Genomic DNA, 16,188 nt, shown 5'->3' with positions numbered 1-16,188 from the left:
GTCACGGTAGTAAAAAAAATACCCCACAGTCCCCTTTAGAACCAGTGCTTTTCTCTGTCTCTCTCTCGACCATAAACACATCTGATGTTCACCCTCCTTGCTGCCTATCTGTTTCCCAACTCCCCACCCCATCGCTGACTAGAGCCCTTAGAAGTTCCTCTATAACCACAGATACAGGGTCAGATATCGTTTCAGCCGCACAATGGTTAGGGTTAGGAATCGGGGTAATCTGATCCTAGATCTGTCATTAGGAACTTCTGCCTCAAGCTCATTGGCCTGGCCAGAACGTGGAGAGAAGGTTACAAACGTCTGCCTGTCTGTGGCTGATTCAGGCTGGCTGCGGACACAGAAAGCCCTCTATGTCCTACACTAACACCCTGTTAAACATGTGGCGGGAAGAGGGAAGCAGGTTTCACCAGTAACCCCACACGCTAGAAACTCTGCCCACTACCCAAACAACTACTGTCTTAAGGAAACACCCTAATCTCCAAGGCCTAGTCATATGACCAATCCCTGAAAATGAGGAATAACTTACCAATTGCATGATAAGCAATGATAGCGGTCTCAGAATTCTAATTCAAGTCAGAGTTGTGCGTGATGTGTAATGTGATTATGTCCATATTTGGAAGGACAATAAACTCATGTTCTACAATGGAAGGAAATGTTGGAATTGAACTGTGTTAGAGGGATGAGGTACAGATGAATTAGACCGTAATGCCATTGAGAGCTCACTCTCCTTCACACACTCACACACAAACACAGATATAAACACACAGAATGAAACACACACAACAATGTTACATAAAATGCCTATTGTATTAAAAGTCTTTCAAACCAGACAGGTGGGTAGTAAAAGGCTTGTCTGAGGTCAAAATTACAATTGAGTCAGGAATTCACATTTTTCGAAAGGAACCATTTATCAAAAAATCACACACATGGCTTGCCATTCACTGAACCCAGAACACAAGCGGTATGGGTTTATGTTCTTGAAGTAAGTAGTACCACTGAAAAAAAAAAAAAACTAAAAAAACTAAAAACAAACAGGGTAGTTTGCCCTGAAATAACAGTTTAGTCTGCATCACAACTTCCTGAAACAGAAAAAATAAGATTAAAAAAGGAAGTTTGAGCCCGACTGAAATCAAACATATGAAAACAAAGTACTTTTGTGATTGCCATTCAGAAGCTCTGTAGGAGGAGGGATCCTCAGTTGGCACAGACAGACACAGCTGTTTTCTTAGGAAGGCACTTGACACGGGGTCCTGTCTTTCCCCCATATCACGACAGTGATGCATTAAGGTCTTTGCTTGTGCACATTGAAGAGTGACAACATCAGCAGAAGTGCAATTTGTGTAATAAATCCAATGTCACCAGTCCTGAAGAAAAACACAAATAACGTAGTCCACCACACTTCATGTCTTGACAACACATCCTGGTAGGTGTTGGTCTAGATACATTAGTTTCCGCAGGTGTACAAATACTTGTTCATTTTGGTCTCCTGTTATGTTCAGGTTTAATACCAGTGACCGGTGCAGGGCTGTACTGACTGTGGTTAGGGTTTGATACTGCAGAACACAAATAGGGGAAACCTCACGTTGGGGAGAATAGTTTCCTTCAACCCAGCAGAATCCCCTGAAAGTGACCGATCCCTGTTCTGCAGGGGGGGAGGAGACCTCCAATACTGAAGGTCCCGCCTAGAAGACGTGTAAAAGCACAACAACAGTAATCAGACCCACCTAACATTTCCATAACAAAACAAAGCAAGAAAAAGTGTCTCTCTTAGGTTTCACAATAAGACATTCCCGTTGAGGCACATATCCAGAGAAGTGTCAAATACAAAGCTGTGTTATATATAAAAAAGTAAATCTCAAACATTCAAGTACTTTGTCATGTAAACACTTTTCAGGCTATTTTCATAATAGATTGTTGTCATCGTCGATTGGTGTGCAATAATACAACAGTGGGAAGCTTCTAAATACTTGACGGCCTGCTATCAAAAGAGACCGTATCGTTTGTAACTGTATCAACAAGTTAAAACAGGGCTTTGTGATGTTGACTCTGATAAGCAAACAGTTACAAACTTTACACATGTTTTTTTTGCTTTTTTTAGAGAACAACACAAGAACAGCACCGTTTCCCACCGCTGGGCTCAGAGGAATAGTTCATCTGCCTGACGATTTCTGCGAACAGTTCGTCGACCGAGCTTTTATTTTTGGCAGAAGTTTCCATAAACGGGCAATTCCACTCCTGAGCCAGCGCCTTTCCCTCCCCGGAAGAGACTTCTCTCTCGCCTTCCAAGTCCACCTTGTTTCCAACCAAGATCATTGGCACTCGCTCGTATCTTTTCACGCGGATGATCTGATCCCTCATCGGTTTGATGTCTTGGAAGCTCTGTTGGTTGACCAGACTGTACACCAAAATAAACCCCTGCCCGTTTTTTATGTACAGGTCTCGCATTGAGGCGAACTGTTCGGTCCCCGCCGTGTCCAGTATCTCCAACACCGACGGCGACGAGTCCACCTCGATCTCCTTTCTGTAAAAATCCTCTATCGTGGGGTCGTATTTTTCAATAAAGGATCCCGTCACAAACTGAACAGTCAATGCTGACTTGCCCACTCCGCCCGAGCCCAAAACAACGACTTTATACTCCCTCATGGCTCCAGAAAGCAAGACAGACGTTTTCCACGAATCCTCTTTTTTCCCCCACCCCGCTGACCGCCCCGATGTGTTCAAACCAGACAGGCAGGGGAAGGCAGCTCTTTCACTCGGGAGGGAGTTGTCCAATCACTCGGCAGGCAAGGCAAGGCAAGCAAAAAGCTTTTTCAGGATCGTCTCCTTAAAAGATCCGGAGAATGCAATTCCGAAGAAAACGACACGAGCCTTCTACCCCAAACATTAATAAGGTACCGTGTTGCACATTTTGTTGGGGGGGGAAGCGTGATTTACTTGTCGCTCCTCTCTTCCTTCGCTTCGCGATCGTTTCCTGCGCCCAGATTGTAAAGCGTAAAGGCAGCTCTCGCGTCACGAGCCATGGGTTCGTTCCGTTTTCTTAAAGGCGCAGTCGACCACAACACTCGTCAATGTAAACATGACTCACTTGTCAGATGACTCTAGCTCAAGGGGCCTTGTCACTGTAAGCTACTCTACTTACTCTACACATAGTCTAAAGAGTGGATTGTCTTGGTCTTGGTCTTTGCTGGCTGTACTGGAATGGAAGTGTATACACATACATGTTTTTATTCTATGGCCCTGTGGTGCAAACTCATGGGCTCCATCATCCAAGTCATCTTGTCTGAGGAACTAGTAATTAGTCTGTGAGCTTTTGAATAGGGCAGTGTACTTGTGGATAGTCCATCATTTCTACATGACTAGATGGTTGCAAAAAGATTTCCCGGCAGGCCAGAACATGACGTGGGTGGATGGTAGGTTACTGTAGGCGACCATCATTATTATTGCCAGACTAAGATAACCAAAGGGGTATTCCTATTATCAAATCATTCTTTTTATCAGCATATTTAAACACAATTGTTCATTCTTCAATGCTAGAAACTTTTCAGTATCTTCCCACTAAAAGATGACACAAAGGAAATGTATTTTGCAAGTGTAACAAATGACCCTTGAATGGTACCCTGGGACTTTCCACCAACAATACCATCAAGTTTAGAAGAGGAAACAATAGAACCAGAAAATCATCTCACTCCCCATAAGGTGACTGTCTCTTTCACCCAGCGAGCTTCAGTCATGGATGTAGAATCCAGAGAGACAGGTTCCGAATGCCCGAGGGCAATCACTGTAGTGTACTGTATACGCTGGTGACATCATCAGCCTGTGGTTCAGATGGAATGTGTGTCTCATTTGTAGTTTCACAATGTCTGCGTTATTCTGTGTCAAACATGAACTCATTGACACATACAGTAGACCTACTACCAAGCATTTATATCTATTTCCTAGATTTGTTGATTAACCAATATGCCCATGACTTAAGTCTTAGTTAGGGGCTTACTAAGCTCAAAATGGGCTGACTGTCTTGCCCTTTCTGGATCAGAACCAAAATGCACATTTACAACTGGTGGTGAGAGCGTAACACATGTTGCTTTGTTGTGTATCATATTAATTTCACATCATATACAGAATGATAAAGCAGTAGTCTCTAAGTATGTTTCTGATGATGTCATATGCCTCTGGTTTCAACGCAGGGCTAACACACTTAATTTAACTAATCTACAGTACAAGACCCTGATTATCTGATTCAACTAATAAACAAGTTTTTGATTAACTGATGATGAGGCATCCAACTTCAGAATAGATATGTAGATATCCAATTTCAGGGTGACATGAATTGGTCCGTAACCAGCATCATCCACTAGGTGGCACTGAGAGAAAGAGTTAAAACACGCGCACACACACACACACACACACAGGGAGATCACAGAAATGTTGCTTGAGCAAATCAACTTTTTGTTTTATTCATATTTTTTTTTTTAATTCATAACAGCAAGAGTCAATTATGGCAACAATAAAATGTGCATAAAACAAATCTGAAGACAGAGTAGTACATTATTCTGTAGCGACTATAAGCAAAAAATGTAAGTGTTGCACTTACAGGTAATAAGCAGTCAAGCATGTGTGCGCCCAGCAGGGCAAGAGAGACCTTGGTTTAGCTGAGAGACAGTGACGTCTGCCCAAGCAGCACTGGTTGGTTTTGAGAAAAGTGGCGCTTTGGTTCCATAGCACTTATACAGCGACCTCGAGTCAGAAATAATTTGACCTTGACTGAAGACGGTTACATTCATTTCAAGGGCTAATTTGCCTATGCATTTGGTGTGGTGAGCCTTGCCCTGCTGAGTGCTGCACAGTTATCTGGTGGCCATAGTTGTGTCCTGTGTGAGTCCATGTTGACTGAAGTTCTCAGGGTTGGGTGGATGCTAACATCATGTTATTCTTGAGATAGCATGGAGTTTCTTGGTAAAAATGTTTTGTCTCATCACAAGTGTTAGATGGACTTTTAAGTCTTATTTCACCTTCTCCCCCATGTAGATGTTGTTTTGTAAATTGTAAAAATGCATTACTGTATAAACTCTCCATATCTATCTATATAATATCTGTGTTTACATTTCGGTTGTTTTTACATGCAAATCAAACTAAAATAAGATATTCTTTTTAATATAATTTCTTGAAGTTACTGTACCAAAGGACCAGATATGTGTGGCCCAGTCCAATAATTGATAAATGGACATTGTTTGTTGTGTCATTCAACGAGGGGAGTGGGAGTGGAGATGACCCAGAGGTTATCTGCTCCCATTCAACATTTCCTGGCAAACTACTAGCCACTGACAAAAGAAGCCGAAAAAAGCATAGCTTTTTCTGAATGCAATGGCCAACAAACTGGTGCCATTTTTTTTTTCTTTTTTTTCGTTGTGCAAGCAAATTTGTTTAGCTGGTCTTTTAGTTTAAAATTTAAATTAACCTAACAAAATTCCTTATAATTATAGATTCTTTTTTTTATTCAAAATAATATCTCAATATGATACATGTTTTTTTTTCTCTGTTCATTTGACTATATACAGAAGTGCAAAAAGTCAACCTTCGTCCCTTAGGTTTGAGCTCATTCGTCTGCAGCATTACTGACTTAACCGATTCGGCAAAGTCTCCGCTCTCGAACAGTCTACATATCACGCTATTCATCAAACTTCCAGAAACCCGTCAATCTCGCTGTTCATTTTGGCCTGACATTCAGGGCAATCTTAAGAAATATTAAAACAAAAGTATATATTTTTGAAATGGATACAGTAGAAAATAATTTTTACTCTAAACATGGACAATCTACATTTTCGACACAATATATTTTCAAACATGATCTCGACATGTTACAAGGAAAATTTAAGTTTGTTAAAACATTATTTTTCCAGAGTTGCTGCCACGACAACAAACTAACTGATCTCATTCCTTGTATCAATATCAAAAGGTCTTTGATCAACAAAAATTAATTGATAATGTAACTCTTCAACTAAAAAGAGACATCCAGCTACATGAATGATGTAAATACTTAAAACTGACTCAACACATGTAATTAATTATGAGTATGGTTTGAAAAAGGTTATGAATGTCATACTACCTCAAAATCTACAACGGCTATATAACAATGTTGTCAAGTAGAATATAATAAGGCAGAAATCTACAACTAAATATTCAAATAGATTCAAATCCTTAAGTAATATGTAACACAAGAGTTCAATGAAATTTAAGAGAGTAATTGTTACATGTACTGAGAGAAAGAGAGAGAGACAGCGAGAGAGACAGAGAGAGAGAGAAAGAGAAAACAAAACAAAACCAAAAACAAGCTGTATGTGTAAGGACTATAAAATATCATTGGAGTTCATACCATATCATTCAGCCTGTATGGTGATTGAAATACATTTGATTGGGATGGGACCCATATAGCTGTAATCTAAGGCTTCATTAGAGGTACATACAATCAGTGAAGATACATTTACACGCCTTTTGCAAAACTGAAAATATAAAACACAACACATAACATACTTAGAAATGATAAAAGCAAGGGTTCTGGAACGAAATTTCTGCCCTTCCAATTCTGTGTTGGACCATCCTGAATTTGGCCATACTTCAGTAACCCTAAGTTCAGGAGCAGAGCTGTGCTTTGGTATCCATCCATAATCAGATCAGAGTAAGAGAATCAATAAAAGTGAGATCAATTCCTTTTGTTTGGAAAATACACATAAAATGTGTGAACTCAACATTGATATTTAAATCGCAACCACACGAGGAGCGGGGGCGAGGGCTGGGGGAGGCACAGACACTCATCCAAGTGCACATCTTTGTTATGTGAACCCAATTAAAGTCTCACTCTGTTTTGTTTTGTTAAACAACACGTCCTTCTGGCGGACACAGATTTAGAGTCCCTCCACCTTTAAAAGGGGGGGACAAGGACACCAGTCGTCCGTGAGAGCTGCATCCCACATCACCTCACCAGGCTTTAGAGTGAATGGACTGATACTTTAGCTCCTCACAACAATGAGTCATACCTCACCCATCTGATAAATACAACATCGAAAGCACAATCAGCCAAACAAAAAGAGATCGATAAGAAGAGAAAGGCACCTCTGTTATTTTCCCCCTTCTTTTTAGCAAGAGAGATCAAAGATAGAGATCTTAAAGGCTGGAGAGGAACCCATTCCTAATATCAATATAAGAAATGAAATGGCACAATGTTAAAAAAAAAAAACTAAAAAAAACACAATGTAGAAATTATTACTAGAGCCATACAAAACATATCTTAGGTAAACAGAATAACACTGCTGAAATAACACTCTGGTTTTGGCTGTATGGCCCACATGGCACACAACATGGTGGTTAAAGCTAGCCTGGCTGTGCTTTCATAGGTACACAGGTGTGTTTTTATTACCCAAAACATTCATTATGTCCATGACCCTCATTTTTTAGAATCTAGTTTCACTAGAAGCCTTTAAAAACAGAATACTGTACATGCTTCATTCCTTTTCAAATGTTGTTGTGCCTTTCAGATTTCAATTCAAATTCAAGGTGCACGTTAGCATATTTTTTTTTTTGTAAACCATGAAACAAGTCTATAAATTTAAAAAAACAAAACAAAGCGATAAGAAAAAGAAAAAAAAAGAAAAGAAATCTTGGTCTACCGACGTACCAACAATGTATATTGTACGTTAGACATCTCAACCTCCTGTGTGTGCAAAACAAAAATCGAATTTGAGTGCTATGGTTGTATTGTGGTTGTACACACAGATGTTCTCAGTGGCTGTCATCACAGACGGACAGACAGACACGACACCCAGACGTCTCCCTCTCTCAGATGGACGTTGACTTTGAGGACGAGGAGGTCCTTGAGTGTGGCTGTTGTGGCGGATGTGTGTGGGTGTGTACTGTATGGCATCGACCCCCCCTCCCCCCCCCCCCCCACCCCGTCACACCCCTTAGATGTTAACATGCGTGACAAGAACAGCATTCTGGAGTGATGGAGAGATGGAGGATTCTCCTGTCCCCATTGCTTGACATTCCCAATGTTATATACAGAAAGGCTGAACTCTTTTGGCATGGACGGTGCCAGCACACATTCTTCTGATCTGCAAGACAAGAGGTCAGGAATTACATTCAAAATATACAATCATGAGAAAGGACAAACATCTCGATTCAATTGAGGTGAAACCTGCTGAGGTTATTTTTTAAAATGTTGTCTCTTAGGTTGGGGTTTGTTGTTAAAGAAAGTAATCATCTATAAGGAGAAAACAGCCACACTTAAAATTTTTTAAATCTTATAAAGCCTTTATAAGCACTTTATAATGCATGCATTGTTGCCTTATCAGGAAATCATGCTAATGGGTGGTACCCTTGTTCATGCCACATTTTACAAAGCATCTAGAGGATTTATGGAGAATTAGAGATTGAAATCTATTAATAAACAAACTCACTGTTCTTGACAGGAACTACATTTGAGTCAAGTACTTGTGGCTACTCAGATGATCGGCAGATATTATTGGAATCTGGAGGAAGTGAACAGAGAACAGATAAATCAAACAACACATCCCACAGAGCCATTTGGATCCGACAACATCAGTAGAACTGAACCTCCACATCTTTCCACATTGCTGAATTCATGAGCGAAAAGGAAATGAGGGTGGCAAGATGCCATTTTGGTGACAATGTGGCAATGTACAACATGGCATACTTAACACAGAGCATGCCATAGGTCGTTGACACCTGCTAATCAATGTCAAAGGTCTTTCTTGGAGATACAGATCCTCCTCAGACATTAAATTACAAAGAGTAGAACTCTTTGAAGACTGTAATAACATTGAAACACCAGGATATGTGCCAAAGCTACAGCCTACGTAAGCAGCAGCATAACAACGTAAGCCGGGCACCAAATGGCACAGATACCAACTGTACAAATGGCTTTCAAGAAACAGGAAAACTACCTCATACATACCAATTGCATGTATTCGTTGGTAGTCAACTTTGATAAGGAAGAGTCCTCAAGATGAGAAAAGGACAAAAATCGAGGTTAAATTGAGGTCAAACATACACTCCACAGCAAGACTATCAATTCCATTTGTTTTGTACTTGCGTTTAACTGCATACAAGGTTTATTCATATTACAGAAGTAAAGATTTTACTAGGAACCTTGTGCAATGTAGTTAGGTCTAATGATGTGTCTGTTAAGTGCAAACAACAACAACAACAACAACCAGTGTTGTTGTTGTTGTCGCCCCCCCCATCCCCAGCAGTCAGACTGAAGCACCCAAGGACCCTCCATGTGCACTTCCAGAGAGAGAGAGAGAGAGGGGGGCAGTAGAGGAGCAAACCTGATTGGTGGAGGCGTTTGCGAAGGGAACGCTTGTGGCAGATGAGGTGGCTGCAGACACATTGGCTGGCGTAGCCCCGTGCATCATGGGAACTTTTTTTCAGAGGGAAAATCATATAAGCAAAAAACACACAGAGGAGGAGTGTAGCTCTACTGTACGTGGGCACCAGGCAAATGTGAGGGGGAGACAGGGGTGAGAGAGGGTGGAGAAAGGGGGGTTGTAGAAAAGGGGGTTTCATCTTAATAACCTGCTCCCTCTCCCTCTTCCCTCGCGGGTACATGCTCAGAGACACGAGGGGACTGGGCAGTTGCAGTGCCATAGATAAACAGACTTCTGCAAACTCTGTTTGACACTTCAAATTCTTATGGCCGCCATGTTGGTTCCAAGACAATAACATTGTAGCAAGAATGCAAACGTGAATGGTATTGTTATGGAACGTTTGGTGACAACATGGTTGCTAGTTTGCTGAACTCTCCAAATCTATTAACCCTTGATAGGTGTAAACAATATGGTGGACATAATATTAAGAATATAATGAAAGGGTCAAGGTTTGAACATATCCAGTCATTTCTGAGAATGCATAAGGGTAGTCCTCGAGGGAGGAGAGAGGGACGCGAGTTAGAAGATTTGAACACACCCCTGGATCTGGGGGATAGAAGTGTAGGGTTTTTAGAGTGGTTTCTGTCGGTGACATAGTGACGTTTTACAGTACCAGCCAAAAGCCAAGGTTGGCAAGAGAGGTAAACATAGGCAGAGAAGGGGTAAAGCCATTTACAGTAGGGGCAATGTACAGTCAGTCACAAGTGTTGTTGTACACAATAACAGAGTAAAACTTATAAGATTGAAAGCGATACATGACATTTTACACATATCTCTAGATTTAATCATATAGATTTGGTTTCCGGATATCATTTATTTCATGTCAGACACGAAAATTTCGAATTTTAAGTCAGACACACATCCCCAAACAACCAACCGCTGTGACTCACAAGTCACCAAAATCCATGACATTTTGCAAATGGTTGAAAATGAAGGCTCAGCTGCTTGGTCAGATCCACACAGAGTGGATTAAACCAATTACTGATTTTGGGGGATGTGTGTGTGTGTGGGGGGGAATACAGTATTTAGTATTTCAACTCTGCGGTTGCTCAGAAATCAAGGCGTCATTTCTTTTTTTCAAATTTCTTTATGCTGTGCTGGTTCGATTTTGATGACTTGCGAGTCACGGACCAAGCTGAAAGGTAATCACAGAAGGAGAGCAGGAACCTACCAACACTCGCTGTGGGGGCCATGCAGAATATTGAGCCTGCCCATCATGCAGTGCAACAGGAAGTGGATTGGAAAGGGAAGATAAATCAAAAAACAGCCCGTCACAAGGTTTCGTTGTTAGAGTGAAGGGGAAGAGATAAGGAGGACATCATTAACATGGAGGGCATCACACAGCATCATTCATCAGTGACTTCACAGGCGAGGTTGTGATCTCAACAAGGCAATCAGGAGAATAAAAAGCCTCAGATCCTCCGTCAGATCGTAAAAAACAGGCACTTTTGTCTGAGGTGTAATGCATATCGAGGTGTAAAGACACCAGTAATACTTGTTCTAATCAGAATCAGAATCCTAAATAATGGTGGTAATAATATGACATTACAATAATGACATTTTACAAATACGCACACACACTCGAGACAGAAGCGAAAAAGGGGAGCAGCTCAATCAGAAGCAGGACATACTGTACGATGCAGAACAGATTCGTTGAATAAAGCCAACTGCACTATACCCCCCCTGGCCCTCGCATTCTAACACGTCAAAGTCTGAATAACTGCAGCGCCTTATACAACATTTATTCAGACTTCTGCAGATAGCGACTAAGACTGCACTCTTTGTAGTTCTCCATCACTCTCCATCTGTCTCTTCTAGCTATGTCTCGTCTACGCCCTACGTCGCTGGACAGGACGGATTTCACCTAGAATGTCCATTCTACCCATTCTATTTCTAACTAGTGCCAAAGAGCAATTTCACGCAAAGCCCCTGAATGTCGCCAGTGTCCCCTTTACATTCAAGTCATTCTAGTCCTACGACTTGGGCGTAATGAAAGAGCCTTCATGAATCGGATTGATATATATATATAGCATAGCGCAAGCCTGAGTGGTAGCATAGCGCTACCCTGAGTGGTCGTAGCGCGTGGCGTTGGAAGCTGTGGGGGGGTGGAGCCATACCTGACGGCAGGAAAGCAGCCTGCTGCTGAAACTGCATGTTGGCCAGGGCCTGTTGGTACTGCAGCATGCCCGTGTTAAACATGGCAGAGGCCCCGTTGGCCTTCTCCAGAGCTGCCCGCTTTGGCATGGGGGGCATGACACTATGGGGGATCCCCTGCCCAGCCGGGGGGGAGGGAGGGAGAGAGGGAGGGAGAGAGAGAGACAGAAGGAAAGATATAGCGAGGGAGGGAGAAGTAGGGAGAGGAAAAAGAGAGAGAGAGGTGCATGCGTGGAGGAGAGAGAGAGAGAAAGAGAGAGAGAGAGAGAGAGAGGGTGTGTTGGAGAGAGAGAGAGAGAGAGGCAAAAAACGGGAAAGAAAACAAACAAAAAACAGAATTGTAGTTACGTTAGAGGACACAAAACAACATCACATACGTGTAACCTTCTTTACAAAAATCATCATCATCATCAGCAAGCAAGCAGCAGTCTACAACTACTACACAAGCAAGAGCATGGTGCTGACTGGGGCTACAGTAGTGACTTCTACAAGCATTCAATATCCATCACTTTATCAGTACGCTTTACGGGTGGAATCCGAACTCGAGATCCGCGCACGTAACTCCGGTTTTTCCGTAAATCTTGCAGTGATGTCAACGGGGAAAATGGGCGCGATGATTCGACTTACGTGCGCGAATCTCGAGTTCGGATTCCACCTTATGTGAAGATACAGTAACGATATTCCTAAAGGCAACTTAAGCAAGCGTTGCTTTATTCAAAAAATTCAAAACAATATGGCTGCTAAATGGAGGAACAGATAGGAAGCATAGAGAGAGAGAGGGTAGCTGCACTGCTAGCTCCATGACAACCATTCTAGTATATGAGTCATGTTAAAGTGATGGTTCACTCAAAAATAGACATCAAAAATGGTCGAATGTCGAGGTTATGAAATTAGATGGAGCCTACAGTATATTTCCCATTTATTTTTAAACTAAGGGACATAGCTGGGTGTATACAACAGATGATGTGGGATATGTACTCATCTCAGCATTTGACCACTTTTGAGGGCTGAGTCTTTTTGGCAAACGTTGATGATGTGGTGAACTATCCCTTTAACTCGGTCCCAATTAAGTGGGATCACTCGTATTCTCCTGAATCCCCCACTCCCACCCAGTAAGACATGCACTATAGAAACACATACATGCACACAACTGGATTGAGCTACAAAACATTGAACATTGACTACAATTAACTAGAGCCATGCCACCATTTACAGTTAAAAAGATAGACTCCCCTAACCCTCTCTTACTGCAGTTGAATTAAAAGCTATTTGGTGATGAATTGATTGTGGCCCTTCTCACAAATTCATGTTCCGAATTCATGTTTAAGGCAGGGTTTCCTTACACAAACAGACATGTTTGACACGGTTTAGTCAGCCAAAAAGCCACAATCAGTTTATCACTGGCAATAATGACATAGCAACAGGAGGAAAAACATACATTGCAATAAAAAAAAAAAACACAAACAAAAGTAGCTATCTCTTGGTTAAAACATTGCATTACGACAAAGCCACATGCCAAGCTAAAAGGTGAAAGGTCATAGTACCAGGTCAAAGGTTGCGTCGAGGGGTCGCTTCAGTGATTTGACAGCCGACTGAGTCTTAATTAGCAGGCAGCGAGCACATGATGGCAATGGGCCAATGGGGGTTCAAGCGCATTAACATAAACCAGCAAGCAGAGGTGCATCATGGGGGCAGCAGTGCAGTTTGGGTATAGGTGAGAAAAAACAAAAACAATAAAAAAACAAATCATTTGGAATGCAGTTTACAGGGGGATAACAGGACTAGGTCATGCACAGTGTCAATAGCCTACTACTGCTGCTCAACAGTACAATACAGAACATGATCATGAATTCAATAACACTATCATACATTATTATCTAGTCTCATTCAATATGAATCATCTATAATCTAGTCTATGGGAACGACTACAAAGCTGACTTGTTCACTGTGGTTACTAATGACTACGAGTACAGATATTGGGCAATAAGTGATATACCAAAAAAACAAAACAAGTGACTACTGTAGTGATATGAAAGAAATACACTCAACTTGTTTACTGTGTATATCATGGTCAGTGTCACATTGCAATGATTACACCAACAGCTGTCTCTCTGGTTTATATATACTGTGTATATATATATGTATATATATATATAATCATCATAAAAAGCACATGAGGAACACGGTTGAACAACAGACATGTGAAACAATACTGATTAAGCTGCAGAGAGGAAGCTCTAGAGCTGTAATATGAGACTGTTCCACATAAGCACAATGAAAACATGACTGTCAGGAGGAACTGCTGCAGAGGAAGTACACATTCAAGGACACAGGATGTAGGAACAGATAAGATACTGTGCATCACTCAAGGTAAACGTCTGTGTTTTTTTTTTTTTTTTTTTTTTTTTTTTTTAATCAGGCAAAGCAGGGACTACCATAGCTTTGAGGCTTTTCCACACTACAGGGCCGACCGAAACTGTACACAACGGCTCAGGTATTTCCTTTTTTTTTTCTTTTCACGTTGCCCTCTCCAGCAACGACAGTGGATGAGTAACCTAACCAGGCTGGCCCGGTACAGCTCAGCTCGGCTCAATAGTGTGAAAAGGAAGTTTGTGTCTGGTTCTACTCTAGAATGAGATAAAGAAAGGGTTGGACAGTGATTCTGTCATTGATTAAAAACCAGGAAGTATACATGGCAGTATCAGTTGGGGTTAGCTTGACACTTCCTCAATCTTGAGGTACAGGATGACCTCACTGTCAGATCCTTCTCCATCTCATCCCAGGTTCTACACCCTGCTGTGTGTGACCATCCAGTTGCCCATAGGCACAGATCTAGGATCAGCTTACCCCCCCTCCCCAATCCTAACCATAACCAATACAGCTCTCAAACCCTGAAGCTGACCTGAGATCAGTGTCTAGGGGGGGGGGGGGCGACATGGATAATCATCCTACTGTGTTTGTGCGACTGTGTATGGTAAAAAAAAAAAAAGATCCAAAATGGCAGCCGGTGTACTCACCATGGCTGCGGCGGCTGTGGCCTGGTTCACCTGGTGTTGCGCGGCCTTGATCTTGGCCTGCAGGTGGGCGGGAGGGTGGAAGTACTTGCACTTCTCCCTGGAGCAGCGGCCCTTGATGTAGTCCATACACACAGTGACGGTGTTGTCGTTGGTGTCGATCATGGTGCTGTCGGACGGGTGGGAGAAACGACAGTCGTTCTCTCCCCGGGAACAGTTCCCCCGCTGGTACTCACGACACACCTGGACAGGGGGAGGCGAGGGACAGAGGTGAATACACACACACACACACACACACACACACACACACACACACACACAGACTCACTTTCACACATACAGTAAGTGGTTAAGAGTACACAGTGTATATGACATGGTGCCTGTAGGACAGCAGAGGGCAGCACAGCTCTCACTGTGTTTCTACAGTCAGTGTATCTGCCCTCCTGTCAGTCTGACTGCTGAAGCAGCGTGTGAGCATGTATGCATGTCTGTCCTGTGTGTGTGTGTGTCTGTGCGCATATGTGTGTGTATGGACTACTGCTTGTGTGTGTGTGTGTGTGTGTCTCTATGTCTATGTCTTAATATCTCTCTCTGTCACCTCCAGTCGGTCTGTCCTCATCAGTTTCTGGGCGGCCGCGGCTGTGGCGCTGGGCATCTGTCCGACCCCGGGGCTGCTGGCCATGAGGACGGGCGCGCTGGGCATGATCTCCTGGGGCATCAGGCCTGGCGACACGGGACCCAGGTACGGGTTGAAGGCTGCCGCCGCTGCCGCCGCGCTGGCATTGGTGGCCATGCCCGGCGCCATGGAGAACATGGGCTGTAGGGGGGAGGGAGGGAGAGAGAGAGAGAGAGAGAGAGAGAGAGAGAAAGATGGGTGAGAGAGAGAGGCAGGGGGAGAAAGAGAGAGAGAAAAAGTGAAAGAAATGGGTGAGAGAGAGAGACAGAGAGAGAGAGAGACAGAGAGAGAGAGAGAGAGAGACAGGGGTGAAAGAGGGAGAGCGCAAAAGAGAGAGAGAGAGAGAGAGAGAGAGACAAGAAGGAGAGATGGGTCAAAGGTGAGGGGTGAGGGGTTATATTACCCAGCAGGTTAAAGATTAAATGTGTAAGGAAGTGTACAGGCTAAGTCTCAAATGACACACTTATCCCCAATGCAGTGCCCGACTTGGCATGATATACTTTTGACCAGAGCCTTACCTGTACACTACAGTCTGTGTACGGGGGGAGGGGGGGGGATATGGTGTCATTTGACACACAGCCTAAACAGTACCGTAGTACGTTGTCATGATGGTAATTACTTGTTGTAACATTCTGAACCTGCTGCCGTCTTGGACCAGGTTAAGAGAATTTAGGTCCATGAGACTAACCTGGATTGATAAGGGTTAGATAAAATACAGAGGGGTTTCAGATACTGTTCCGTTCAAGAATTGACCACGTGTCACACAGTCAAAGTCAAAACAAGAACATACATGTCATATACAATCAGGCATTACACTCTGTGGTGTGTGTGTTCTCACACCATAGGTGTTGTGTGAGCTGTGTGTGTGTGTGTGTGTGTGTGTGTGTGTGTG

The 16,188-nt window shown here is 42.7% G+C and overlaps 2 protein-coding genes across 15 annotated transcripts in view; both read right to left on the bottom strand.

Moving 5' to 3' along the window:
- Positions 1–795: 795 nt before the first annotated feature.
- Positions 796–3,588, bottom strand: LOC310818711 (ras-related protein Rap-2a-like). The gene has a single exon (XM_083689731.1). The coding sequence runs from the start codon at positions 2,650–2,652 to the stop codon at positions 2,104–2,106; it is 549 nt and encodes a 182-aa protein (XP_083545857.1). The 5' UTR covers positions 2,653–3,588; the 3' UTR covers positions 796–2,103.
- Positions 3,589–4,434: 846 nt separating this feature from the next.
- The window catches only part of mbnl1 (muscleblind-like splicing regulator 1), a 47,932-nt gene continuing 36,178 nt past the window's right edge, over positions 4,435–16,188 (bottom strand). For 5 of the 14 annotated variants that reach the window (XM_083689720.1, XM_083689718.1, XM_083689712.1 and 2 more), the window contains exons 4-13: positions 15,916–15,984; positions 15,219–15,437; positions 14,624–14,863; positions 13,151–13,204; positions 11,570–11,723; positions 10,624–10,659; positions 9,354–9,445; positions 8,978–9,022; positions 8,460–8,531; positions 4,435–8,114 (exon numbers count right to left, since the gene is read on the bottom strand). In XM_083689720.1, the coding sequence (XP_083545846.1) occupies positions 8,475–8,531; positions 8,978–9,022; positions 9,354–9,445; positions 10,624–10,659; positions 11,570–11,723; positions 13,151–13,204; positions 14,624–14,863; positions 15,219–15,437; positions 15,916–15,984 (966 nt within the window). In that variant the 3' untranslated portion in view covers positions 4,435–8,114; positions 8,460–8,474. The remainder of the gene's footprint in view (positions 8,115–8,459; positions 8,532–8,977; positions 9,023–9,353; positions 9,446–10,623; positions 10,660–11,569; positions 11,724–13,150; positions 13,205–14,623; positions 14,864–15,218; positions 15,438–15,915; positions 15,985–16,188) is intronic. The other 9 variants (XM_083689722.1, XM_083689713.1, XM_083689723.1 and 6 more) reach the window with 9 other exon arrangements.

This window comes from Argentina silus, assembly GCF_951799395.1.
Source record: "Argentina silus genome assembly, chromosome: 18".
Taxonomy (NCBI): domain Eukaryota; kingdom Metazoa; phylum Chordata; class Actinopteri; order Argentiniformes; family Argentinidae; genus Argentina; species Argentina silus.
The sequence above is the reverse complement of the archived record's forward strand: the minus strand, read 5'-3'. Positions and strand labels throughout refer to the sequence as shown.